The sequence below is a fragment of the Petaurus breviceps genome, unplaced genomic scaffold (genome assembly GCF_028583685.1).
Source record: "Petaurus breviceps papuanus isolate PSGF00001 unplaced genomic scaffold, PetGlider_PUasm1.0 138, whole genome shotgun sequence".
In the NCBI taxonomy this organism is placed as follows: domain Eukaryota; kingdom Metazoa; phylum Chordata; class Mammalia; order Diprotodontia; family Petauridae; genus Petaurus; species Petaurus breviceps.
In genome coordinates, this window is record NW_027185694.1 from 29,356,289 (window position 1) to 29,381,335 (window position 25,047).

The window sequence follows — 25,047 nt, forward strand, 5'->3', positions numbered from 1 at the left end:
GGTGGGCCAACCTCTGACCCCAGCCTCCTACTCTGCTCATGGTCCCCCGAAATGTTGTGCTTGTGATTAGGGGGGGCATGGAAGGGCAAGGATAGGGATCCCTTTCAAGGGCACTGCTCTCTCAGTCCCAATCCCCCCCACCCCAACATCCCAACCACCAACTACCAGTGCTCAAAGACCAACCACCATCTGATCAGCCAGGCTCCGGGGCAAGGGAGAGGGTGACCCCCTCAGTCTCCTCCCATCCATCCCCAAGAATACTCCAGCCCCCAAGGACTCTGAGTCCTTGCCCCACAACCTCTCCACCTGCTCCACACCCTCATCCAGCCTAAGTCCCTGCCTGGAGGCTGGGTCAGTGCCAGGCAGAGATCAAGGATGGGGCAAGGAGGCAGCAGCAGCAAGGGGCCAGATGGGGAGGGGGTTCCATCACGGAGGCCATCCCCCCAGAGAGCGCCCCCCCCTAAGCCTGCAGCACAAAGAAGGCGGCCAAGTGGATGGCCGGCTTGGAGCCCAATCCTGAGGTAAAGTTCTGTGTGTGGAGCCCGGGGTGGGGCAAGGGGGGGAGTCCTGAGGTTGGCTGGGCACCTGACGGGCTCACTCCAACATGGCATCCAGCTGGTCAGCCAGGTCATCAAACATGCTGCCAATGTCATCCAGAATGCTGACTGTACTCTTGGACTCAGCTGCCGAACTGAAATGAAGAGACAGGAATTGGGGGGTGATGACTGAGAAGACAGTGGCCAACAGGGAGGGGAATGGGACATCACAGATGCAGGGCCAGAAGGGACCCCCCCGCCCAGGTCATCTAGTCCAACACTGTCATTTTACAGATGATTAAAATGAGTCCCAGAAAGGGTAGTGACTTACACAAAGTCACGTGGGTGAAAAGGAGAGGTGGGATTTGAATTCAGGCCCCATCATTAGCCAAGAGAATGGTGACCAGGTGGCTATGCATAAGGGGACAGTGATGGGGAGAAGGGGAGGGGGCAGCAACAGAGGGAAGAGTGGTTGGGGGAACAGTGGAGATGGGAACTGTGGGAGAAAAGAAGGGATGATAAGCAGGAAGACAGTGACCTTGGGGGCACAGCACATACTCAGCTGCCTGCCCATTATCTTGCTTAATCTTCTCCTCCACAGCCTGCAGGGCAGCGGCCAGGGAGGCGCTGGTCTCCTCCAGCTTCTGGTGAGCACTGTCACTGGCGCTGCCATCTCCAGGGGGCACGGCCATGGCGGCCCGAGGTGGTTTGATGGGCACCTGCTGGGGGGGCACACCCGGCGATGGGGGCTTGGCAGGACTGGCACAGAGGGAGGGCGGTGTGCTGGCTGGCTTACTGGTAGCGGCAGCAGCAGGTGCCTGGCGGGCTGGGGAGGGTGTGGGCGTGGGGCTGGCACTCACAGACTGCAGTCCCAAAGGAGCCTTGACTGGTTTGGGTGCTGTGGGCGGGGGTGGCGGCTTGGGAGACACCGGCGGGGGCGTTCCATGGGCCCGCTTCACCTCTGTTTGAGGAAGAGAGAGAGTCTTACCAGCCATGCTATCTTTAGACCCTCTAGATCCTGCTTTGGTGGAAAAACCAGCCAGTGGTCTATTCTTTTTTTTTTTTTTTTAAGCAATCAGGGTTAAGTAACTTGCTCAAGGTTACACGGCCAGTTATTTCTGGGTGTGGTGCTGAGTGTCTAAGCCTGGGATTCGATCCCCAGGTCATCCCAACACTGGAGCCGGTGCTCTTACTCACTGTGCTACCTGGCCGCCCTCCCCCCCAGTGGTCTATTCTTGCTGGCCAGAGCTACTACCAGCTGTGCCAACTCTGGCCAGCAGGGACATATAGCTTTCTCATTCCCTCACTGGTACCCACCCTGAGTCAGGGGACCTGGAGGAGCTAGGTCCCATGAAACAAAAAGGATTCTGAATGCCTTAACCTAAAGGACCAGGCAGAGTCCACCTGGTGATATCCTCCTAGGGTGAGCTGAGGACTCAATCTGGTCTAGGCCCAGGGTGGGCCAGGAGACCACAGAAGTATCTGGTTCAGTGACTCTAGCTCCCTCTTTTTCTTTGAGTGGTGGGCATGTTCTGTGGAAAGGAAGGCAGGCCAAGAGCTCTAGGCTCCTGACCCTGTGGTCATGGAGTTCAAAAATGGAAATCTAGGAAGTAGGAGCCAATGCCTAGGCATCACGTATATATGCAATGTCCGTGTGTGTGTGTCCAAACAGGTCATGCTGCCTGGGGGGGGGGGGGCAGGTGGCAGGAGCCCACTGGATATGGCATGATATCTATCAGTGTCCAGATGTATGAACATCTCAGAAAACACTGCCTCATCCCATTGCATTTGCACAGAAGGGATGGACTGGGGGTGAGGCAGGAGCCCTGGGCTGGTGCTTGGGCAGAATGCACATTCCATTGGATTTGGAGTCCAAAGTCTGGGCTCCTTTTCACTTACTCCCTGCATGACCTTACACTTAACCCCTCTGAGCCTCAATGTTGTCCTCATCTAGAAAATGAAGGGATTAAGACAGATGGTCTCTCAGGTTACCTCCAAGCACTAAATCTTACTATCCTAAGAAAAGGGTTTATTTTCTTGATGTGAGGTCCTTCTATATACTGCCTGCCCTGCCTCCTCTCCCTCAGGGTCCAGGATTTTAGATGGCTGCTCACTGGGGACAGGGCTGGACGTACCTGGACTGCCGGGGCCGGGAAGTGGTGCCTTCTTGGAGGTGGTTGGAGGTGAGCCCTGGATCTTGGGGACGGGTTGGGCCAGGACAGGTTTAGGGGACACCGGGGGCTTGGCAGGCTTTTTGGCCTCTCCATCAGGTGGAGGGGGAGGAGGCAGATGGGCAAGGTCTGTAGGAGGGGGCGCAGCAGGGGGGGGCAGCAGGGGCAGCTCTGCAGGGCCACCACTCTGCTCGGAGGCTGGTCGCCGGCGAACGGTGCCTGTGCCATTCTGATACACAGACAGCGGGGGTGGCTCCAGACCAGGCTCCCCCCGTTCCTTGGTCTTGGGTCTCCGCTTCACCGTATCTGACTCGGTCAAGATGAACTTGATATTCTCCTGCTGGCTCTGCTTGGCCCGGATGCGCCTCTTTAGCGTTGCACTGGCCTCGACCTTGGCCAGGGGAGGGCCCTCGCTCCCCTCTCCCTTGGCTGGGCCCCGTGGCCTCTGTCTGATAGTGAGGCTGCCCTCCTCCGCAAAGGGGATGTGCTCAGGGGGGGCGGGCTCCCCGCGGCGGGCAGCAGCTAGCAGCCCAGTGACAGGGCCGCTGAGGGTGCGGCGACGGTTGACTACCTCTCCATCCAGTCCAATAGCATCCTTGTGCTTCGCTGAGGCCAGCGCCGTGACCCCGCGGCCCGGCTCAGGGCTCGCAGGATGCCCGGCGGGCCCCGGGTGCAGGGGATGGCCTTCCGGGGGCCTGCGGGCAGCCCGGGCCCCACCCCCAATGGATGACAGCTCCAACATGGCGGCAATGGTCTTGACGCTGCCCGCGCTTCCTGTGTCCACACTGCCAGCCAAGTCGCTGGCCCTCCGCCGCTGGGCCCGCCCGCCCGATGTGCCCTCGTCGGGCCTGGCCTCCTCGCCCTCTCCATCCGGGACCGGCTCGTCTACCAGGTTGGCACTGGACATGGCGGAGCTGGAGCGCTTGGGCGGCGGCGGGGGAGGCCCCTTCTTCTTGGGCCGCACGGCGAAGGACTGGCTGCGGTTGACATTCTTGTCGCTGCCCGCAGGGGTCCTTACCGAGTGGCTCCGTCCCACCCGTCTCTGTACCGTGGCATAGGGCCCCGCAGCGGGAACCATCAGCTCGTCACGGTCGGGTTCGCTGTCCGAGGCTGCATAGCGGTTCAGGCTGTGTGCCCGCTTCTTGGGCCGCCCGGGCTCCTCCTCGGCCTCCCCCACGGCCCCAGGCGGCAGACACAACACAGGCACAGGCATAGGGGCAGGAGCCGCTGGCGGGGGCAGCCCGCCATCACCTTCCACAGGCTGGGGTAGCACATAGGCGAAGCCCCGGTGGGTGGGAGACTGAGGAAGTGAGCGGGGTGACATGGGCCGCTCAGCCGGAGGCAGCAACTGCGGAGTAGGCTTCACCTTGGCAGTGGCCGGGGCTGGGCTGTGGGGCGTGCCCAGGGTCTGTGGGGAAGCTGGACGGGGCTTGGTGGGCGTCTGAGGCGGTGTGAAGTGACCCCCGGCAGCACCCGGTGGGAAGGACTGCCGGGGCTTGCCGGGCACGGGGGGCACGCTGGCTCTCTTGACGCTATGTCCGTGGCGCGTGGGCCGCGCCTCCTTGGGACTAGGGATAGAGGCGCCCTCGTCAGCCAGGTACTCTTGGCTGCGGGACATGGGGCCACTGGGGCCGGGAGGCCCATCTCCCAGAAGCTCTTGGGAGCTGCTCATGTGTCGTGCCCTCCCACTCAGGCTGGGCTCATGACGCAGGGTGCTGGCCCGAGGTGTGGGGGGCAGACTGTTGGTGGGCTTCTCGGCCCCACCCTCAGGACCCGAGGGTGGGCCTGTCATGGCGGCCTGCAGTTCACCACTCAGCTCACTGTCTTGGAATGTGATCATCTTGGGTGACTGGCATTCCGCAGGGGTGGGCTCTGGGGGTGGGGGAGACTCGATGGCCACCACCTCCAGGGACTGCGGAGCCTTCCTGCGCAGGGCCCCTGCCTCGTACTTCCCATACTCAGCTTTCTGCAGCTCTGCCAACTTCCTGACTGCTAACATCAGCTTCTTCTGGTGCCCTGGAAGGAAAACACATGGCAGATTAGACTGACCATGCCACAGGGACAGTGAAAGGGCTACCCAATAACAGAGACCCCACCCCAGATAATTCCCTGGCTCACTGGGGGAAAGGGCAAGGCTAGGCAGAGTGGTGAAAGAAAGGCACCTTACCCAGCTTGGTAATGCCAATCTCCTGCAGGTCCTCCCAGGTGATGTCAGTGATAAAGTCAATGTTCTCATAGCCATTTTCCACAAGCACTTTGTAGTACTGGGCAAGGCCAATCATGGAAAGCCACACAGCCAGGTTAGCCTGAGGAAGAAGACAGTAAAGGGCGCTCCTAGGTCTCAGGACAAGCCAAGCCTGAACAGGTAGGTCCAGGCTTCCCCTGAGGCCCTCCCTGGCCACTGGGGCTGCCTTGCCTTTTCCCTATCTCCCCCCAGCTGTTCATTCAAGGTCACTAACTTGTGGCTGGGGTCAGGAAAGGGAAGCAGTAGACTGGGGAAGAACAGACAGACAGACAGACAGACAGGTCAGCAGATGCCTCAGAGAAATCTGATTATGAGAATATCAAACAGTAGACATTGTCCTGAGTCTTGCTCTAGGCCTAAGACCTTGGGGAGGCCAGTGCTAGGGGGTTGGGGAAGGCCCCCTAGTCTGAGCCAGCCCATCCTGACCTGCCCGGGCACTGGCATTCACAACACACCATCATAGACACCAAAGCATCCAACATTTTGTGTCTGTAACACACCTGTGACCTTGCCCAGACATATGGAGTGGGGAGGGCCATGTGACTGTTTCCCCACCCCCTCCCCCACCCAGCCAGCCAGCCATTGGTCCAACCATCTGTCCACCCCACCACTACTTTACACAAACACACATGGACACACATCTAACCACATCCTACGTACATGTAAAACCCCAAACCACACACACACACATATCCCAAGCATACCTCTCACACCCACCACATACATACACAGTACACACACAATTGCGTCTCTCTCATACCCACCATATACAATACACACACATACACACACACACACACACCTCAACTTCATCTCTTTCACACCCATCATCCTCTCTCCTCTCCCCACCACAATCATGGCTACAGCTTTACCTTCTACTTCCCTGATCAAAACAGAGGCAAAGAGAAAGAAAGAACCCTGCGACACATTTCTGTTGAGCCCTGATATAGGTGTGCACTTGCCGACATGTAGAGACTTCCCCCTGTTGACCCCACTTGTCATGTGTGTGCTTGGGTGATCCCCACAAGAAAAGAAAAGCAACTAGGATGTCATCCTTGAACGCGGAGGAGTCCTAGGTGAGGGAAGGGATGGGGTGAACGTCATCCCTGAGAGCAGGACATGGAGTCAGAACTGGCAGAGCCCTTGGACATCTCTGGGTCCATCTTTCTCCCCCATTTCCATTAGTAAATGAAAAAGCCAAGGCCAAGGGAGGACTGACTGGTGTGTTCGAGGTAACCCCATGAGCAGTGAGTGGCAGACCCAGGACAAACCACCAGTTAGTTTCCAGGGCTCTCACTACCTTCTGTGGTATGTGTGTGGGTCCAGTGGGCAGGTAATGATTGGGTGGGCCTGACTTGGTGATTTGTGGAAATGTGGGGGGCGGGAATTAACAGTGTATATGTGCATACAGTGCTGAGCTATGTGGGTTCCACACTAAAGGTGTGCTGATCGAATGAATTTGTACCTGCTCTTGGGCCCTGGCCCTTGCCTAACAAAGAATAAAAGCTATTTGGCTGCCCTGAACCCAAGGCCCAGGACTCTGAACCCAGTATCTTCTTCTTTCTCCTTCTCTCTCAGCCCTGGCCCCAGCCATGCCCCACTGCCCTAGGACCTGCCCCGCTGGGGAGGCCAGCCCTGGTGCCCATGATGGACAGATGGCTGGACAGGTGGCTCACTGCTGGCAGGGCCCGCGCTGCTCCCGAGGGGCCATCCTCAGTGTCTGACCGAAACGTCGCCTCACTCGTCTCCCCAGGGCCAGGTTGGGGGCAGCGGCTCCGTCCAGGCCAGCGAGCGCTGATGGGGCCAGGGTAGCCCTGGGGTGGCCCAGTGAAGTTGCAGGCATATGCCCCATGCCATTGGCCCCAGGTGTGGCTGCCCCGTGCTGGGCGGCACCTGGGCTCCGGCGCAGAGGGTGACTGTCTGTCTGTCCTGGGGATCCAGAGTGGGGCAGCACCCTCTGCCCTCCCCATGCCCGCCACGGCTCTGCCACCGCCGGGGCGGGAGGGGCCTTACGGGTTTGTGTTCAGGCAGCCAGTCAGGGAGGGTCAGGCTGTTGATCTCTGAGGTTATCTTCTTCCGGTGGCCAGGTTTGGTGACACCAATGGCCGTGAGATCCTAGGGCAGAGAAAAGGCCCCATTATCGAGGTGGCCAGGTTCCTGGGGCCCATCTTCTGGGCCCAGCCAGTGGCCAGCTCACCTCGGGGGTCATGCGGCTGATAGTGGGGAGATCGTAGCCAGAGGTGATGAAGTTGGAGGCATAGTGCTGCAACTGGAAAGTGGAGAGCCATTGGGTGACAGCCTCCGCACTCTGGAAGAGACAAGGGGGCACCTGCTGCAGGCTGGGCCGCTGGTGGACAAGCCTTCACTGCCCTGTGGGCTAGGGCGCTTCCCGGCCTCTCCTGGGACCACTCAGCCCCAATTCTGCTGCTTCCTCTTTCGGCCTGGCCGTGGTCATCCATAGGGCTGAAGCCGTCATCCAGGCTTCTCCTCCTCCTCCTCACTGGCCTTGCCTGGGCTCAGGTGCTGTGGCTGCTGCCCAAACTGACCACCATCCTCCAGCGCTGCTCAGCCCTCGGGCCCTCCATCCGGCCCCTCCAGCGGAGTCCAGCCACTGTCCAGGGGCCTCACACCTCCCTCCCTTATCCCTCCTCCATCTCTGTATCAATAGCTTTGGGCCTGCTCCCCCAGGATACAGAAAGCCTAACCATGTGTGTGGGGGGGAGTATCCTGTGGACAGACATGGGTGTGTCTTAGTGTTAACCATAGAACCGTGTACCTGATCTCTTCTAACCTGAACGTTCCCTGGGGTAGGTTTATAGACCCGTAATTGGGGGTGGGAGTAGGGGAGGGGGTAGACAGAGAAGAAAACCTTTCCACAGGACCAGGAACAGGCCTGATCATCTGCCCACAGCAGCCTTTTCCCCTATACCATAGCCTGGTCTATCCCAGCATACTTCCTCCAAGGCCCTAGAGGCCTGACCCCAGGAGCAAGGATCCCAATGACCTCCAGAGAGAATTCAGTCCCATGTGCCACCCCAGCACCCCTCACATACACTCAACACCTTCCACACAGAATACATCTCTCCTAACATGCGCACACACACACACACACACACATACACACCCTAGACTCTAGACATACACATGTATTCCCACGCATCCCCCATACACACCAGCACTCCATCCCATCCTGACAGAAACATACACATAGATAACACCAGTGACTACCTAGTCTATAACAGATAGACAGTGGCCAAGCTTGCCCTGCGCCTCCTCTGTAAACTTACAGGTCATGATGCCCACTCTCTTCCCCCCATCTAGGGCTTCTAGAAGGTGACCTGGCAGGGTCTTGCTGATCCCCTCAGAGATCCCCTTTATCAAGCCTCCCCCACCACAAGTTAATAGGGTCCTTGTAAAGGGAGCAGTTCCATGACCTGAGAAGAGCCCCAAGTTGACCCCTCACCTTTCCCTCAGATGCAGGCTCCATTTTTTTGGGTGGCTGCTCACCATAGGCCTGCCCTGTGTGTGCCACAGGCTGGGCACGTGAGGGACCTGGGCAACAAGAGGAGAGGGGGTAAAGAGCTCATTAGAGGCTGGGGGCCTCTAAGATCCAGGGAGGAAAACCCAGAGGGTGAGGAGGTAGAATGACCTCACCTGCAGGGCCCTCAAGGGGTTTGGTTGGACTGTCCCCTGGACCTGACTCCTGGATGGACTTCTGGGAGAGCACAGTTGCTAAGAGCTGGGGATGCAAAGGGACAGACCCCACTGGGGTCACCAAAGAGCCAGCCTTTGCTCAGAATGTCCCCCTCCCACCTGCTCACCCTCATGTCCAGGCATACCTTGACCCCTTCAGAGCCAGCGTGCAGAGCATGGCTCCCACTCCCCCCACTGCGCCCGCTGGCCACGCCGCCTAGACTACCGCTGCGGTCAGCACCTGCCAACACCAGAGGAGCTTCAGGAGTAGCACCCACTCCCTCAGCCCCTACTACCAGACATTGCTTGCCAGCTGTGATGCCCATGAGAGAGAAGCCCCTGACTACCCTGGCTTCCATACCAGTGAAGGGCTTCCTCAGGACCCAGATTTCCTCTGGAGGGGCTGCAGAACTGCCCTGGGAAGGGGACAGGTGGGACGGGCTCATGTCAGCTCCTCGAGAACCTTCAAACACAACACAGGTCTGCCCTGAGTCTTGACCCCTTACCTCTTGGAAGATGCTCAAGCCCCTACCACAGGGCGTGGGCCCTGGCTGGGCCCCTCTGGGTTCCCCAGGGTGAGCACAGCAGCCAAGCAGCAATCCCCCCCTTCCAGAGTACCCCAGGACCTCTCTCTCTGTGGGGTAGGTCCTCTGATAGAAGCAGACGGGCAGGCCAACCATAACCAGGGATTAGACAGATTAACCCTTCCCTCTCCCCTCTCACATCCCGACCCTGAGTTCACACAGCCAGGGGCAGGCCAGTGAACACCCCTTGTACCACAGCCCCGAACCCTGGTATTCTTCAGAGCAGGGGATCAAACTGGGCCTTGGATCATGACTGCTCAGTTCTACGTGGGCTAAGGACAGACAGAAAGCAGAGAGGGACAGAAAGCAAATGGAGAGGAAACAGAATAGGCAGATAGTACTTCTAATCCATCTTCATTCCCTCCAACACCTCTACTCCCCAAATCTGAGCTCCTCAAAGTGTCCTTCCCTCTCTGAGTCAGTTAGGGCCCACCCTCCCCTCTTACAGAGTTGCAGGAGACAGAAAGACATAGAGATACCCAGAGACCAGAGACAAGGAGATGGAGACATGAGAGAGACCCAGAGAAAATGGGAGACAGGAACCAGTGAGAGAAATGCAGAGATAGACAAACTGGATAGAAATGCTGGTAAACCAGCAAGTGAGGGGCCTGAGTCACTGGCTGTCACTGACCAGGGAGGGAAACACTCAAATTCAAAGTAGACCAGTATGTAGTCAGACTGTCTGGGGCTCCTCTGGACCACTGCCAAGAATGGCATTCTGGGGAACAGCTGGAGGGAGGAGGAGGGACACTGATGGGGAGAAGGGGTGGAGGAAGACAGAGGGAGGAAATAGAAGCTTTGCCAACAGAACATTTCCTCCACCCTGCCCCCCAACCTCAGCTCCAGGGGGGACTGGGTTCATCTAGGTATTTTTAGGAGTTGATGTAAGAAGTGGACTAAGGGGATACAAAAGCTCCAGGCTCCAGATTCTAAATACTGACCTCTGGGTTCCCTCTCCCAGAAATAACTCTGGTTCTACCAAAGCCTAGACAGGTCTGGGTCCTCCTTGGTCTAACTCCTGACTTCCTATATGATGAACTACCTGGGGCTCAGGCTCTTCAGGAACATCAGAGGAGACCATTCTCATTTCTGCAGCTGAGGGGTGTTCACATATATGCACACATGCACCCATGTCCATCTGACTACCCAGCATGAATATGAAATACCACATGCCAAGGTCACACCATGGGGGTACCGTGGGGAAGGGAGAGAGGATCAAGAAGCGGGTGTTACCTGGTATGTCAGAAGGGAAGGGATGGGAAGGGAAAGGGAGCCACTCCTGCTCCCTACTGCCAGGCAGAAAGATACAATTTTCTCTTCCCAGCCCTCTTTCCAGAAAGAGTCTGTACTGTTCTCAAACCCCAGGGACTGGGGAAAAAAAAAAAACCAACCCTGGAAATTGTCCAGGGCTGGGAAACTGAGTCTGATCAGAGCTCAGGGTGAGTGGGCTTAGGGTAGGGGATACAGCAAGTTTTAGGAGTTAGGATGAGAATTGGGAGGTGAGGGGCAAAGTTGAGGTAGACTAGTTGCCTGCTCGTTTGGTGATGGCCTCGCCTAGGGTAGATGGGAAATAGCCAACACGATCATTGCCAGTCCGGTTGTCATGGATACAGCCTTTCCACCTGCCATCGGGATGCTGTTCAAGGACCTGTACCAAGTAAGGGGCAGGGTTGAGGGCCTACTGGAAGGCTCTGAGGGGCTTGGGGCCCAGGACAGCGTGATCCAGGGAAGATCCATCCCTCAACATGAACGTACTCTAGTTATAATAGCAAAATAGCAGAGATGGCAGGGAGGAGGGGTTCAGGAGACCCCATCTCCCATCCTTTGCTGTCAAGTTGAGCAGGAAATTAAGCTTTGCCCCAAGACGGTCTACTGAGGGCATGTTGGTGTCACTAATGACCTCCAACCTACTAGGAATTCTCCTAAATTTTTTTTTGGAAAGGGGAAGGCAGGGCAATTGGGGTTAAGTGACTTGCCCAAGGTCACACAGCTAGTAAGTGTTAAGTGTTTAGGTCAGATTTGAACTCAGGTCCTCCTGACTCCAGGGCCAGTGTTCTATTCAGTGGACCACCTAGCTTCCCTCTCCTAAATTATTAACTAGAGGGAGGGAACAGCTCTGCATCCTGTCCTGGAGCCAACCGTCCCTTGGAAGCTGAATAATCTACCACCACCCCAATTGCCCTCCCATGTCCATGTCTTTTCACTGGCCGTATCTCCCCATGACCACTCCCCCCAAGTGGCGACTTTTCCCCAATGACCACAAGGAAGAAGGGGTACGGATCAAGGATGAAGTCTCTGGCCTTGGTCCGCCTCACTGACTGACCGCATCCTCCCAGGACCAATCCCATCCCTCCCCCCTCCGAGAAAGTTTCTCATTCTCCCACTTACAGTGATCACATCTCCTGCCTTCACATTCAAACTTGTTAGGTCATAATTGTTACAATAGTCCTTCGTTGCCCGGACCTGCAGAGCTGCTGATGCCTCTGGAGGTACAAGAGAAAAACCCACCCAGTCCCTGAAAATGAAAGCAGCCATCATGCCTCCCCTCCTCTGAGGATCCCTAAGCCCAAGACCCTTTGTACCAGCCCACCCTTCACTCACCACCCCCGATCTTCCCACCTCTCAGCAGCTGCTTGATCTCCTTGCTGGCCTGGGAAGTAGTGAATTGGTGGACAATGTCCAGCGCAGTCTGGCTGTAGGTGTTCCTTACATGGGCATTGATTCCACTCTGGTTGGAGGAGGAAGGCAAGCTCAGGTGGAGAGGCTGAGGACCTTGGGGGCTGGAAGAGCTCGGGGCAAAAGCAGAAAATGGGCACCAAACCCACTCTCTCCTCCAGAGTGACCACGAGGGTGGACACCAAGGACCTTGGAGGTCTCTGACCTCTGTCTAACTCCTGATCTCAGTGCCCCAGCCCTTCTCTCCCAGACTCTGACCCCACCAAGTCTGTCTCCCCCTCCCTGAGCTTACATCCAGCAGGAGCCGAACCACATCCGTCTTCCCACAGAGTGCAGCCTCATGCAGGGCAGTGCCTGACTTGGTCTGACGGTTAATGTCAATGCCAGCTTGGAGGAGGAGTCTGGGCATGGGGGAAGGCAAGAGGGCCAGAGATGAACCAGGACACTGGCAGCTAGATCTCATCACAACCTCCTATCTCTGGCAATGAGTCTGTACCCCCATCACACATCTCTCAGGTCAAAGACATGGAAAAAAAATCTGACTCTTCCCTTTTTCTCATTCTCCCTTTTCAAATGACCCAATCAGGGGCTATACTACCACAACAATACATCTGTCCTCCCCTTTTTCCACCCCTATACCCACCATTCTGGGATAGGTATAGGACTATTACTGTGGCCTCCAAGTTAGTCTCCTTGCTTTCTTTCCCCTTTCAAATTCATCCTTCACATTACTACCAAAGTAATATCCATAATGCACTACTCTGATGAAATTACTTCCCCACTCAAAAACCTTAAATAGCTCCCCATTGCCTACCAGATAAAAACTATATTTCTTTGATTGCCATCATATACCCTCCACACCTTGGGCCTACCCAAGCATAGCTCTCTGCTCCAGCTTGTGTCTGTTTCCTTACTGGCTCTCCTGAATACACAGGACTCATCCCATCACTCACACTGCTTCCCTCCTCAGGAATCCTACCCCTCACTCCCACCCAAATGCCACCCACCACCTCTGTGAAACTTTGTTTGGTCCCTCCAGCCCAGGTTGCTCTGCCACCTCTGAGCTGAAGCACACAGTCCAGGCCTCTTTCCCACATGGTCTTGTCCGGCTTTCTCACTTTTCTCTCTGTAAATCTAGCCCCCCTCATTGACTATGAGCACCTTTCCCAAGGACAAGATTCTGGTGTGTTTCTTCTCTGTCTCCCTCCCAGATTTTGAACCCCTCAAGGACAAGGACAAGGTCTGCTCCTTCTCTGCCTTCCTCTTATGGATGGGAAAGGAACATTAAGTCCCTGCTATATACCAAGTACTATAATGTAAATAAATACTATCTCATTTGATCTTCACAGTAACCCTGGGAGGTAGGTGCTATTATCCCCATTTTACAGTTGAGGAAACTGAGGAACATGCTAATTGACTTGCTTAATGTCACTCAGTGAGTATCTTGAGGCTGGATTTGAATTCAAGTCATCCTGACTCCAACTCCAGATCTCTATCTACTGACCCACCTAGCTGCACAAGAGCGGGCATGTGGGGTGAGGGAGTATTCAGGAGAGACACGTTGGTTAACTAATAGAGAAAGAGAAAAAAATGCAAGAGCCTCCCCTCCCTGCACCTACCTGTCTATCCCTCACAACAGCATACCTGATAATGTCAATGTGACCATTTTTGGCTGCCAGGTGCAAGGGGCTGGTGCCATTTGGGTCAGTGGCATCTCCTGGCCGAGGCTCCAGCAGCGCCGCACACATGTTACTACTCAGGAGCAGCTGCACCACCTTTAGGGGGATAAAAGGGGAAAGGAGAAGAGAATCAGGGCAGCTACTAACATGGATGATGTCACTGTGCCAGAGAAGTTGAGAGTGAGGGACAAGATCAGACATTATCAATCTGGTCTCCCAGGACCATCTCCTAAGCTCCAAAGACAAAAGCACCTGTACTATGTCATCTCACTGGCCCTACCCCATCCCCAGGGCACTACCTACCAAAGGGCCCCATGGAAACTTACCCCAACACGGCCAAACTCGCAGGCAAGGTCCAAGGGAGTCTTCCCTGAATTGTCCACAATACACGGGTTGGATTGATGCTGAAGGAGCATTTCTGACTGCAGGTCCCACAGGGGAGGGAAAGGAGGAGAGGGAGACCAGTGAGAGCCTATCCAGGGCTGGCCCCCATCCCTGCCCTGGTCCTCCCTCTACATCTGCTTCAGTGCCCTCACCACGTCATAGTGCCCGTGCTGGGCTGCCAGATGTAGTGGGATGTGGCCCTCATCTGATGGGACATTCACGGCAGAGCCTGCCTTCAGCACCAGCTTCATAGGCTCCTTCCTGCCTTGCCAGGCTGCATAGTGCAGAGGACGCATCCCTGGGGTAGGAGGTTGATGGTCAACCTTGGCCTAGGGTCTCCCTCCAAAGAGGGAGGAATGAGCGAGCAGCAGGAGGGGGGAGGACTTGCCTTTGTTGTCTTTAATATCTACAGCAGCCTGGGCCTCCAGAAGCAGGGCGATGAGTTCTGTGTTGCCATTGAGGGCAGCATGGTGGAGGGCTGAGAATCTGGGGGAATGGTGTTGGAAGATCATGTTAGACAGGCATCCAGCCTCATCTCAAACCCCCTCCCATCCATGGGCCAGAGGAAGGATACCCCAGTGACTCCCAACTCACCCATCAGGGTCCTGAAAGTTGACATTGACCTTCTTGGCTGAGCCCAGGAGCTCTAGGAGGGAAGGGAGAAGGAGTGAAGAGGACAAATGGGAAATCATTGCTCTTCCTGACTCCTGGGAAGGGCATAGGAAGGAGGCCACAGACCCCCCCTCCCCACCATCCCCAAACACATATATTCACAGAGGCCTAAAGTCAATAGCCTGGCTCTAGAGGAGAAAGAGTCAAAATCCAACTCCAAGGCTAAAGTTCACCATGTTAATAGAAATGAATAATAATAATATTTTATATAGCACTTAGTATGTTCCAGGCACTGTGTGCTATCCTTTACAGTTATTTCTTTTTATCCTCATGATGAGTCATGGATGTAGGTGCTTTTCTATAATCACCATTTTACAGATGAAGACACTGAGGCAGTGACTTGCCCAAAGCTGCAGAGCTAAGAAGTGTCTGAAGCCAAATTCTAATGCAGGTCTTCCTGATTTCCAGAGCGGCCCTCTATCCAATACACCACCCAGCTGCCTAGTTGATGCTTCCATAGTGTTCTATGGCTTACAAAGTACATCATCTCCTCTAATGCTCACAATAACAACCACACCGCCAGGAAGGGAATAGAGTTATCCTTGTTCCTGTTTTATAGATGAGGAAACAGACCCAGGGCCAGAAGCAGCAGATCTAAGACTAAAACCCAGACCCTTTTCTCCACCACAGGTGCCATCTGTCACCACTGATGAAGGGATAGGACCTGGAGAGTCATAGTGATTGGGAGGGGGGAGGAGGCAGGGAGGGAAGGAGCCACTGGACACTCCCCAGGTTTAAATATTCATATTCTACCTTCTTCCCTACATATAAAAACCAAGGCCTGGGGCTGGACCTTCCTCCTCCTTTGACTGCCTATAACCAGATTTCACAGAAGTGGGGACAGGTATTATTGGCCTTTTGTGCCTCAGTTTCCCCAATGGTCCTTCTCTAATGCCAGACTATCACGAGATCTGAGGTGCCATAGGCTCTAGAGATTTCCTCACTACTATAAGAACCCCCTGCAATGGCCTATAGAATTGGGTTATGAACCCCAGCTATATCTCTACCTTATCCCTCTCCCCATCCCCACCCCTTACACACACACACACACACACACACATACACACACACACACACACACACACACACACACTCTGCCATCTTCCCCTGGGCTCCTGGCCCACCAGGGCACTGATCCAGCTGCTGCTACTGCTTCTCTTCTACTAAATATAGCCTGGGGGGGGGTGGGGGAGACAGGGAGAACACACAACAGACTCTCATACACACACACACACACACACACACACACACACGCTTCCAGGACAAGCTGAGGACTCTGTATGGGAACTAATTGGATAACTCCCCCAGTGAGTGATCCATCTTCCTGACGTCTGCAGACTGGGTGGGGCAGCTTGGGAAAGCTGGTAGATCCAGGACAGGGGTGTCTCTTGGGGAGAGGTGGAGGCCCCCAAGGCCTCAACATTAAGCTACAGGTTCAGTGAAGCCCTCACCCACTTTTCTGCATACTCAAGAATGCTTTCCCTTCTTCACCCCAGCCCCGGTCCCTCTGCAGCCCCAGCATAACTTGGGAGACGCTGGGACCGGCTCTAAGGTCACTTCCTGGTCCAGCAGCAGAAAGCAGAACAGTCCCTACTAAATGCTGAAGCAGAAGTATATGCATGTGAGTATCTCTATCTGCATCTCTGTCTCTAGGTGTCTGAAGCATTCCTAACAAGACTGAGATTCTGATTGGTAAGGAACCTTGGGCTGAGCCAAAACTCCAGTTCTACCCTTCTGCCCATCCTGCCTGCCACTGCCCTCCCCGCCCCCCAGGATTCAGACCCAGAACAACGTGGAGCCTGTACCTGGAACAGAACCAAATGCCCTGCTGCTGTCCCCCATTGTTCAGCCATTCCCTCAGTTTCCTCAATCCTCTTGGAACCCTCTCCTCCAGCTCCACTCCCCAAAGCCCCAGGATCTATCTGCCATTCCCATTCTGTCAGCTGGACTGCCCCCTCCTACCCCTTTCTATGGTGACTATCCCAGAGCCAGGACCAGCAGGGACACCCAAGCTGAACTCTTTCTAGAGAAGGAATAGGACAGAGAGCTGAATAGATGGACAAAATGCATAGAAAAATGGGCAGCCAGAAGGATGAATGGGGTGGGTGGACAGGGACAGACAGATGTAAGACAATCCCCTCAGAGCTGACTCTCTTGGCCCTGCCCTGGGCTCGGGCCCTTCGCCGGATCTGAGTCAGCCCCGGCCAGACTCAAGTGGCCCCCCACCACCACTGGCCCTGCCAGGACATTGGTTACATAACCTGTTTGTGGGTCAATCAACTCCATGGGGGAGGGGACCTCGAGGCTGGACAGAAGCCCCTTTGTCCCTATTAGGATGAGGGGGTGGGGACTTATGGAGAGGCCTAGGAGGTGTGGCCTGGTGGAAATATGATAGGATCTAGGGGGAATAGAGGGAAGGGTGTGATAAAATTTCTGGGTTTGGAGTTGAGTACTGTGTTCTAGTCCTAATTCTAGACCTAATGTTCTAGTCCTAATTCACTGACTATGTGATATTAAGTAACTTCATCCTTCTGGGACTTAGTTTCTCCCATATATAAAATCAGGGGTTTGGGTTAGATCATATGTAAAATCTGTCCTGTTTTCTAAGACTTCTCTTACGGCTCTAACATTCTATGTTCCAAAGGTCCCTTCCCTTCCCTAAGGAGGCAGCTTAGGTAGTGTAGTGGGTAACAGTGCTGGGCCAGGAACACCTGAATTCAAATCCTGCCTCTGCCACTCATTAGTTGTGTGACCCTGAGAAAGTCATTTAACCTCTATTTGCTTCAGTTTCCTTAACTGTAAAATGCGGGGAATAATAGCACTGACTTCACAGGGTTGTTCTGATTTGAGGATCAAATGTTGGTTAAAAACAAAAAAAAAGGGGGGGGGGCAGTGGCACAGTGAGTAAGAGCGCTGGCCCCCGGAAGACCTGGGATCAGTTGGGGCCTCAGATACTTAACACCCACACAAAATAACTGGCTGTGTAACCTTGGGCAAGTTACTTAACCCCAATTGCTTAAAAAAAAAAAATAAAGGGGCAGTGTAATAGAGCATGGGCCCTGGAGTCAGGAGGACCTGAGTTCAAATTCGACCTCAGACACTTAATACACACACAAAAACTAGCTGTGTGATCTTGGGCAAGTCACTTAGCCCCAATTGCCCTACCTTTTCCTCTCCAAAAAAAAAAAAAAAAGCTCAGCAGCACACATAATAGGTGCTTAATATTTATTTCCTTCTTTCCTATCCCTCCTTCCCTTTTTTTCTTCCCTCTCTCATTTCTTCTTATTCTTCTCTCCCTCTTTCTTTTTTTCCTTTTTTCCTCCCTGTCTCCTTCTCTTCCTCCCTCCCAGCTAACATTCTGGGTATCAAAGTCTCTTCCAGTTACAACATTCTGTGTTCGAAGGTCCCTTTCAGCCTTGTCTCTTGTAATGTTAACATTCTAGGCACTAAATCCCTTCAAGCACTAATATTCTGTGTTGTAAACATCTTCCAGCTCAGGCCTTCTATGGCTCTGCGATTCCATCCAGAGAGATCCACACCAGAGCAGAGCAGATATACCTCATTAGCACATAATAGGTGCTCAACAAATATTCTTTGAATGAATGAAGTCACACATTCTCACAGTCACAGATCCACAAACTGTCACATACACAGTCACCCACGCTTGCCTCTCCCTGGCCAGAGGGTGAAATTTTGGAGCAAAGGAGGCTGATTCTCTAGGATGTATTTGAAACTAACACCGGGAAGATGGGAGTGTCCTTGCCAAGAAAGTAATCCCCTGCCCCCATTACACACACACACACACACACACACACACACACAGGAATCACATAATCAAACACAGACACAAAAAATGCAGACAGTAAAGGCATGGCCTGGCTATTCTGATGACATCCAGAGCTGGGGAGAATCTGTCTCCTCTAGCACACAGATTAGGAGATGGAACCAAGATGCAAGATACTTGTCCTCTTTTTTGCTCCAGTCCAGTTTTGTCTTAGATATCTCCTAGTATTTAGTGAGGGGAGAGAGAGGGAGGGTGAAGATATGGGCTCCCAGCTCCCCCATCCCCTCCCCTCTGAAAATCCACACAAAAGGTCACAGATAGCCTCAGGTCTTCCAAGGCTTTTTTGAGGTCATCAGCTCTTTCTCTCTTCCTTTAGGGAAAACAGCTAATCCTTCAGCCCAGGAGTTTCCTCGGTAGATATAATAAATGGATTATCATCATACCCCATCCTTTGATATCAGCTCTGACTCCAAATCTTAACCAACCTGATCCTAATGTCACCGAATAACCCTAAGACAATTACACTGACCTCCAAATATCAACAAAACTCAGCTCACGATATCAAGCACCCTGATGCTATGATAGCAGCATTCTGAGCTCCTGTGATCACCACACTAAGATATCACTGTACTGACCTCACAATATCAGCAGTGACCCTGTGATATCACCACATTCACCCTGAGATATAATCATACTGATCCCATAAGATCACTACAATGCCCCGGGATATATCACCATGTCAATTCCAAGATATTACACTAACCCCATGATACCACCCTGACTCAATGGTATCACTATACTAATGCCAAGATATTATTGTTCTGAGCCCGTAATTCACATCTCACCCCACAGACACTGACAAGTGTGAGTGTGTCTTGTGTCCCCTCTATAAGGGGCAGGTCTTCTCTCCACAGACTAAGAGGTACCCAAGGACAGGGGATGCCTACATAGATGTTCAGTCAAGTTCTGACAAGACTACGATTTTGGCATAGGATAGGGGCAATAGCTTTATGACATGAAGGGAGGGGAGTAGAGGGAGAGCTCTGAGTATAGTGTAGTAACTTTAAGGGAGTGGGGGAAGAACAGTGCTTCTGGATTCTCTTATCCACAGCTCTGATTTGTGGAAGCCCCAACTCTAAGGGAAGAGTGGACACACACATCATTGTGTGGATATCATGGCAGATTCCTTGTGGGGTGATTGGTAGAAGACGGAAGGAATCAGTGCCGTGATTCTCTGGTTGCTCCCATCACCCACTCTGGTCACAACAAGGTGGGCAAGGCTTTAGGTTGACCCATACCCTTGGCCTCTCAGGATCCTCCAATTACATGGCAACAAAATGATTATAGGCCACTGACAAATGGTCCTCCTGGTTTATATATGAAATCACACACACAGGCAGACATGAATACATGGAGCTGATTACCCAATTATGGATCTGGGCGATGCTCTCCTTCAAATCCCCACATCCATCAGTAGCTAAGTTTTGTTGAGTTACCTCAGTAATATTCTTGGCATCCGTTCCCACTCTCCACTCAGCCAGCCACCACCCTAGAAGAGGCCTTTGTTACTGCTTTCCTGGATGGTCCCAATAGCCTCCTAACAGCCTTCATTTCTCGTCTTTCCAATTCATGCTGCATAACCTGCCAAGTCAATCCTCCCAATGTACCTTTCTGATCCCATCACTCCTAAGCTTAAAACATGTCCAGTGACTCCCCATTGCCTACTAAATTAAGCCCAAACTCCTTAACCTGATACTCAAGGGCCTTTACAATATGGCCTCAGCCTACTTCCCTTCACAAAAACATACACATCATAACTCACTTTTCCATGGTTCTCTATGGTTTACTGAGTGCTTTCTCTCAATAGCACATAACCTCCTTGAGAGCAGGGGTGAATTTGTATTTTGCCTTTGTACGCAAAAAGTTTTCTTTGCACACAGTAGGGACAGAATAAGAATGTTTTGTTTAAATTGCAGAAGATCATAGGGAAAAGACCCCCAGATCTGTAATTCTATTGATATAAGAGGAATTTCTATTAGGGAACTTCCTCTATAAATGCAGTGAGGGACATTCTGTACAATTTACAATTTTAGTGTGTTGCCTCAAACACCGAAAGTTAAGTAATTTGACCAGTATCACAAAAGCCTGCATATGCCAGAGGTAAGACTTGAACCTAGCTCTGAGGCCAGCACCATATCCACTATTCCATCCTGCTTCTCTATGGAGTTGATAGTACAAATATTACTGTTCCCATTTTCCAGATGAGAAAACTGAAGCTTAGAAGAGTATAGGATCTGAACTCAGAACCCCAGTCTCAAATACAGCACTCTATACAGCTGCTCAAGTGGTATAGCATAAAAAGACTTGGTTTCTGAAGTCAAGAGACCTGTGTTGAATCCCAGCCTGAATATTTATTTGTTATGTAACTTTGGGGAAATCACAGAACATTTCAGCCTGTCTTCTAACATGTAAAATTGATATCCAGACACTTGCATTACCTACCTCAATTCAAAACAGTTTAACATTTTGTTTTGAGGTTTTTTGAGGCCCTTGGGGTTAACTGACTTGCCCAGGGTCACACAGCTAGCATCTGAGGCTGGATTTTAACTCAGGTCCTCCTTATTACAGGACCAGTGCTCTGTTCACTGTGCTACCTAGCTGCCTCCACATTTATGTATTAAATGTCTATTATGTGTCAGGGCACCAGGAATACTAACAAAAATTACATTTGAACTTTTGTTCACAATTCCCTCTACCTAGAATGCCTTCCCCCTCCATCTCTTCTTATCTAAATCCAACTCATACTTCAAGGTCCAGCTTAAGTCTGACTTCCTCCAGGAAGGCTGGGGGAAGGATGAGGAAGTTCAGTTTGAGCAGTTCAGGCCACACTGAACTTCTTCCTGAGTTTCTACAACCTTCAGACTGAGGTCCTCCCTCCATAGCCCAGCCCCTGATCATTCCCAGTATGTCCCGTTCTTTCATCCCCCAAGATGGTAAGCCCAAAAGCCAGTGTTTGTTCCCCCAGTCCACCTCCACACAACCAAAGGAGGACATTAAGTTGGGTACATGGGGCATTCAGTTCAGGCAGGCTAGGGATGAACTGGTGATAGAAACAAGAAGGCAGCCTGTAAGAGGATGGTAGGAGGGGGGGATGGTGAAGTAGATGGTGGATGATAATGGAGGAAGCAGACAGGGGCATGGGGAAGATGATCAGAGGATGGTGGAGTCAGAGGGATGATGGAGAACAAGAGAGGCTTCTGGTTATAGTGGGGACAATTTCTATTTCCTCCAAGCACCAGAGCTGCCCACTGAACATCACTCCCTGCCCTGGCCCCACCCTCCCACTCCCTGGGCCCAAATTCCAGCTGCACTTTGCTGAATCAAAATATATCTTACTCCAAAGCAGGCCAGTGTCACCATGGCAACCGTGCTAATTCATGAAGGGGTTTCTCCTCTCTGATTTATGAAGCCTGCCCCCTTGGAGTCAGAGCACCCATTTGGGGTTTCTGTCCCTGCCTGTCCCTGTACCTATCTGTCTCTGCCTGTCTCTCTGTCTATGTCTCTGTCTCTTTCCCTGTCACTATCTCTAGCATCATCTCTGTCTCTCCCAGTTTCTATCTCTCCCTTCACTATTTCTTCCTGTCTCTCTTTCCCCCTGTCTGTGTACCTAACTTTGAGCTCTTCCAAGCCTAGAATCAGATTCTTCTATGAACTTCAATTGTTCCTAGTTCAGGACTTTCCAGATGGACATCTGACTTCTGACCCTTGGGAGGGGGAGGGTGTTTAAGCCAGGTGAGTTTCTGGGAGAACCTATGTGTGATCAAAGGGCATGATCACACTTGAGGGAGAACTTCGCCTTGAGGGGAGGGGAAGTCTGGGAGCTACCAAGAATTGATAGAGATCAGAGAGATTAGAAATAAGTGCTGAGGGAGAGGGAGAGGGAGTAGCGCCCTCCTCTAACTAGCTCCCACCTCCTTATGCCTTGTGTCTGTCTGTATGTGTCTATCTATCTGTGTCTATGTCAGTGTATAGCACTGCTATATGTCTGTGGGTAATTGTGTTTATCTTTCCATGTATATTGGTCTGTACCCGTGAGTTATTTTTTCTTGGGGGGAGGGTAGTGCATACTATATTCTGGTCTCCCATCTGATTCTAAGGAAGCTTGAAAAAAATCAGACCTGGGATCTCGGTTCCCATTCCCATCCTACCTTCTGACTCCCCGGAGAGGATAAACACTAAGGCAAGGGTTGGACTAGAGGTTGGTAACCTTGGGGGCTTGATGACTGCCTCCCTCCCCCCAATCTCACCCCCCCCCCGAGACTGAGAGTGCCTCAAGCCTCTGAGATTCCCTTAGGAGGTGATAGCTCCCCCCTGACTTCCCAAGAAACCTCTCTCCCTACATTGGTCCCAGGTCTTGAGAATAGGTGGGGCAGAGAGAAAGATTCACAAAAACAACTTGCAATTGTTCACTAACACTCAGTGACACTAACACTTGTACATGTATTGCCAACTACTGCTCACACACAGATGCACTTTGATATACACGCCATAGCCACACACGCATCAGTCACATGCAGAGGGAGGCATAATCTCGCACACTCTAGGAATTGGCTTCTATCCCCATCTCTCTCCCCCCCCTTCTATCCTTCCCCCGCCCTCCCCCAGCCCCTCCATCCATCTCCTACTCCTGGGGGAGGCTCTGGCTGAGCCAGGATCAGTGTTGGGATCAGGAGGCTGAGCAGAGGCTCCTGGGCCCTCCGAGGGGGAGCTCACTGCAGCCAAGGGTTCTAAGCTCACTCCTCTGCTAGCTTCCTCCCTCCCATATCAGCAGAAGGAGACTGGCACTGGGTGCTTTGAGATCCTTTCCCTTCATCTTCTCTAGACTGATAAGAGATCCCACTAGGTTAGAGAAATAGGCTCCAAGAATAGACCAGCAGCTCAGACACCTGAGTTCTTATCCTGGTTCTGCCCCAAGTTGGGCGACCTTGGACAGGTCACTCAGCCACTTTGTACCTCAGTTTCCCCATCAGTAAAACATTGCTAGACCTTCTCTTCAGGGGCCATGAAATGGGATTATGTCTCCCCAGAACCCCTCCCCTCTGCCCCCTGCCTTTAGCCACCCCTCCCACATATATACATGCATACATACATACTTACATACACACGGTCACATCAGCCACACCCTCAGGGTGGCCCCTGCCCAGTTTTCTCCAACCTTTGTTATTAAGCATGATGAGAAAGTGTAGAGAGAAGACCCACCCCTGTCCCCCTGGCGAGCTACAGGGATGGACAGCCTCTCATCCCCCGTTGAAAGAGTGAGTCAGAGAGGTAGGACCCTGCCCTCACTTTCCCCACCCGCACACCTAAGCAGCATGTGAAGCTATGAGAGAGCATACACACGGGACTGTCCAGGTGGTCCAGTTGCTTATGTCCACCTGTGTGTCTCGGAGTCCCTGTGACCCTGTATCTGTCTGTCCTAGCCCTCTCTGTGCCCATCCATCTCTGTATCTCTATAGCTTTCTGTAAACCTCTTGAGTATGTGTGCTGAAATTGGGGGTGGGGGGGGAGATGGAGGGACGACATAGAAGGGCAGGGGGAGGTGCAGGTTTGGGCTGTTGGATAAAATGCGCCTCCGGAGCCTGGTGAGGGCGAGTCATCGCCTGGCCCCCACCACCCTCTGTCGGCCCCAGGCCAGCCTCTCTGCAGCCTCTGGCTAAAGTGGGGGGGAGGAGGCGGGCTACCGGGGGCGGGGCCACAGACACCGCCCCCCTCAGCCTGTATCCCCCCCACCTCCCAGAGCCCCCAGACACTGCAACCCCCCAGTATCTCCCCACCCGCTGGGTCCCCTGGGGATCCCCTCAGACCCTGCATTCCTATCCCCCAGCATCTCTTCATTCCTTGTATTCCCCACCTGCACCCCATCCCAGACCTTGCACGCTCCCCTGGCATTTGGCGGCCCTCACAGATCCCCAGGGCGTCCCCGTGACACCCCAAATTCTCTCAATGCGCACCCCCAGACCCAGCATCGCCTCTGGACCCCCACATCCCCAGGCAAGCATCTCACCACCCTGGGGGGCCCTCTTGCCCCAAGCCCCCCACCCTCTTCCCAGGCACCCCCCCCATTTCTCCCCCCCCCGCCCTGAGCCACCCCCCCCCCCGCCCCCGCCCCCGCTCACTGGCTTTCCCGGGCCGCGGCCTCTGCAGCAGCCTCTGCACGGCGCCCACGTCCTCCGTCTTTACCGCCTGCACCAGCTCCTGGTCCTTGCCCATGACGGGGTAGCCCGCCCGGCCCTGCCTGGCCCTGTCCGGCCTGGTCCCGCTCCGCCCAGGCTCCAACCCCGGCTCCCGGCCCGAGTCTCCCGACCCCAGCCCCAACCCCGGCCCCGGCCCCGGCCCCGGCTCCGCGCTCGGGCTCGGGCTCAGCGCCGCCGGAGCATCCTCGCCGCGGCTCACGGGAGGGAGGGGGGAGCGCGTCACGGGCGGGGGGCGGCCCGGGGGCGGGGGGATGGCGGGGATGGGCGGGGGCGGGGCCGAGGGGAGGGGCTGCTGCGGCCCCGGGCGGAGGGGGTGTGTGTGTTTGGGGGGGTGGGGTGGTTAGTGGGGTTGGGGGAGCCTGGTTACCT

The 25,047-nt window shown here is 53.8% G+C and overlaps 1 protein-coding gene across 2 annotated transcripts; it reads right to left on the bottom strand.

Annotated features, from left to right (window-relative positions):
• Positions 1 to 8: 8 nt before the first annotated feature.
• Positions 9 to 24,755, bottom strand: CASKIN1 (CASK interacting protein 1). 2 transcript variants are annotated; one of them, XM_069063176.1, is made up of 20 exons: positions 24,601 to 24,755; positions 14,563 to 14,614; positions 14,357 to 14,454; positions 14,121 to 14,266; positions 13,911 to 14,006; positions 13,550 to 13,680; positions 12,198 to 12,306; positions 11,849 to 11,957; positions 11,618 to 11,712; positions 10,760 to 10,877; positions 9,007 to 9,108; positions 8,792 to 8,886; positions 8,607 to 8,691; positions 8,416 to 8,504; positions 7,150 to 7,260; positions 6,966 to 7,067; positions 4,875 to 5,013; positions 2,672 to 4,723; positions 1,095 to 1,497; positions 9 to 691 (listed from the first exon to the last, which is right to left on the bottom strand). In XM_069063176.1, exons 1-20 carry the CDS (start codon positions 24,692 to 24,694, stop codon positions 595 to 597), a joined length of 4,323 nt encoding a protein of 1,440 aa, XP_068919277.1. In that variant the 5' UTR covers positions 24,695 to 24,755; the 3' UTR covers positions 9 to 594. The 2 variants fall into 2 exon arrangements, with proteins under 2 accessions (XP_068919277.1, XP_068919286.1); XM_069063185.1 differs by lacking the exons at positions 6,966 to 7,067; positions 7,150 to 7,260.
• Between the last annotated feature and the right edge of the window lie 292 nt (positions 24,756 to 25,047).

Coding starts and splice junctions, on each gene's coding strand:
- CASKIN1 (XM_069063176.1), bottom strand. CDS start 24,694: ATGGGCAAGGACCAGGAGCTGGTGCAGGCGGTAAAGACGGAGGACGTG. Junction 9,109..10,759: donor GGCCATCACCAAACGAGCAG/GCAACTAGTCTA, acceptor TTGTGTTTGAAG/GTTCTCGAGGAGCTGACATG. Junction 692..1,094: donor GATAATGGGCAGGCAGCTGA/GTATGTGCTGTG, acceptor TCTTCATTTCAG/TTCGGCAGCTGAGTCCAAGA.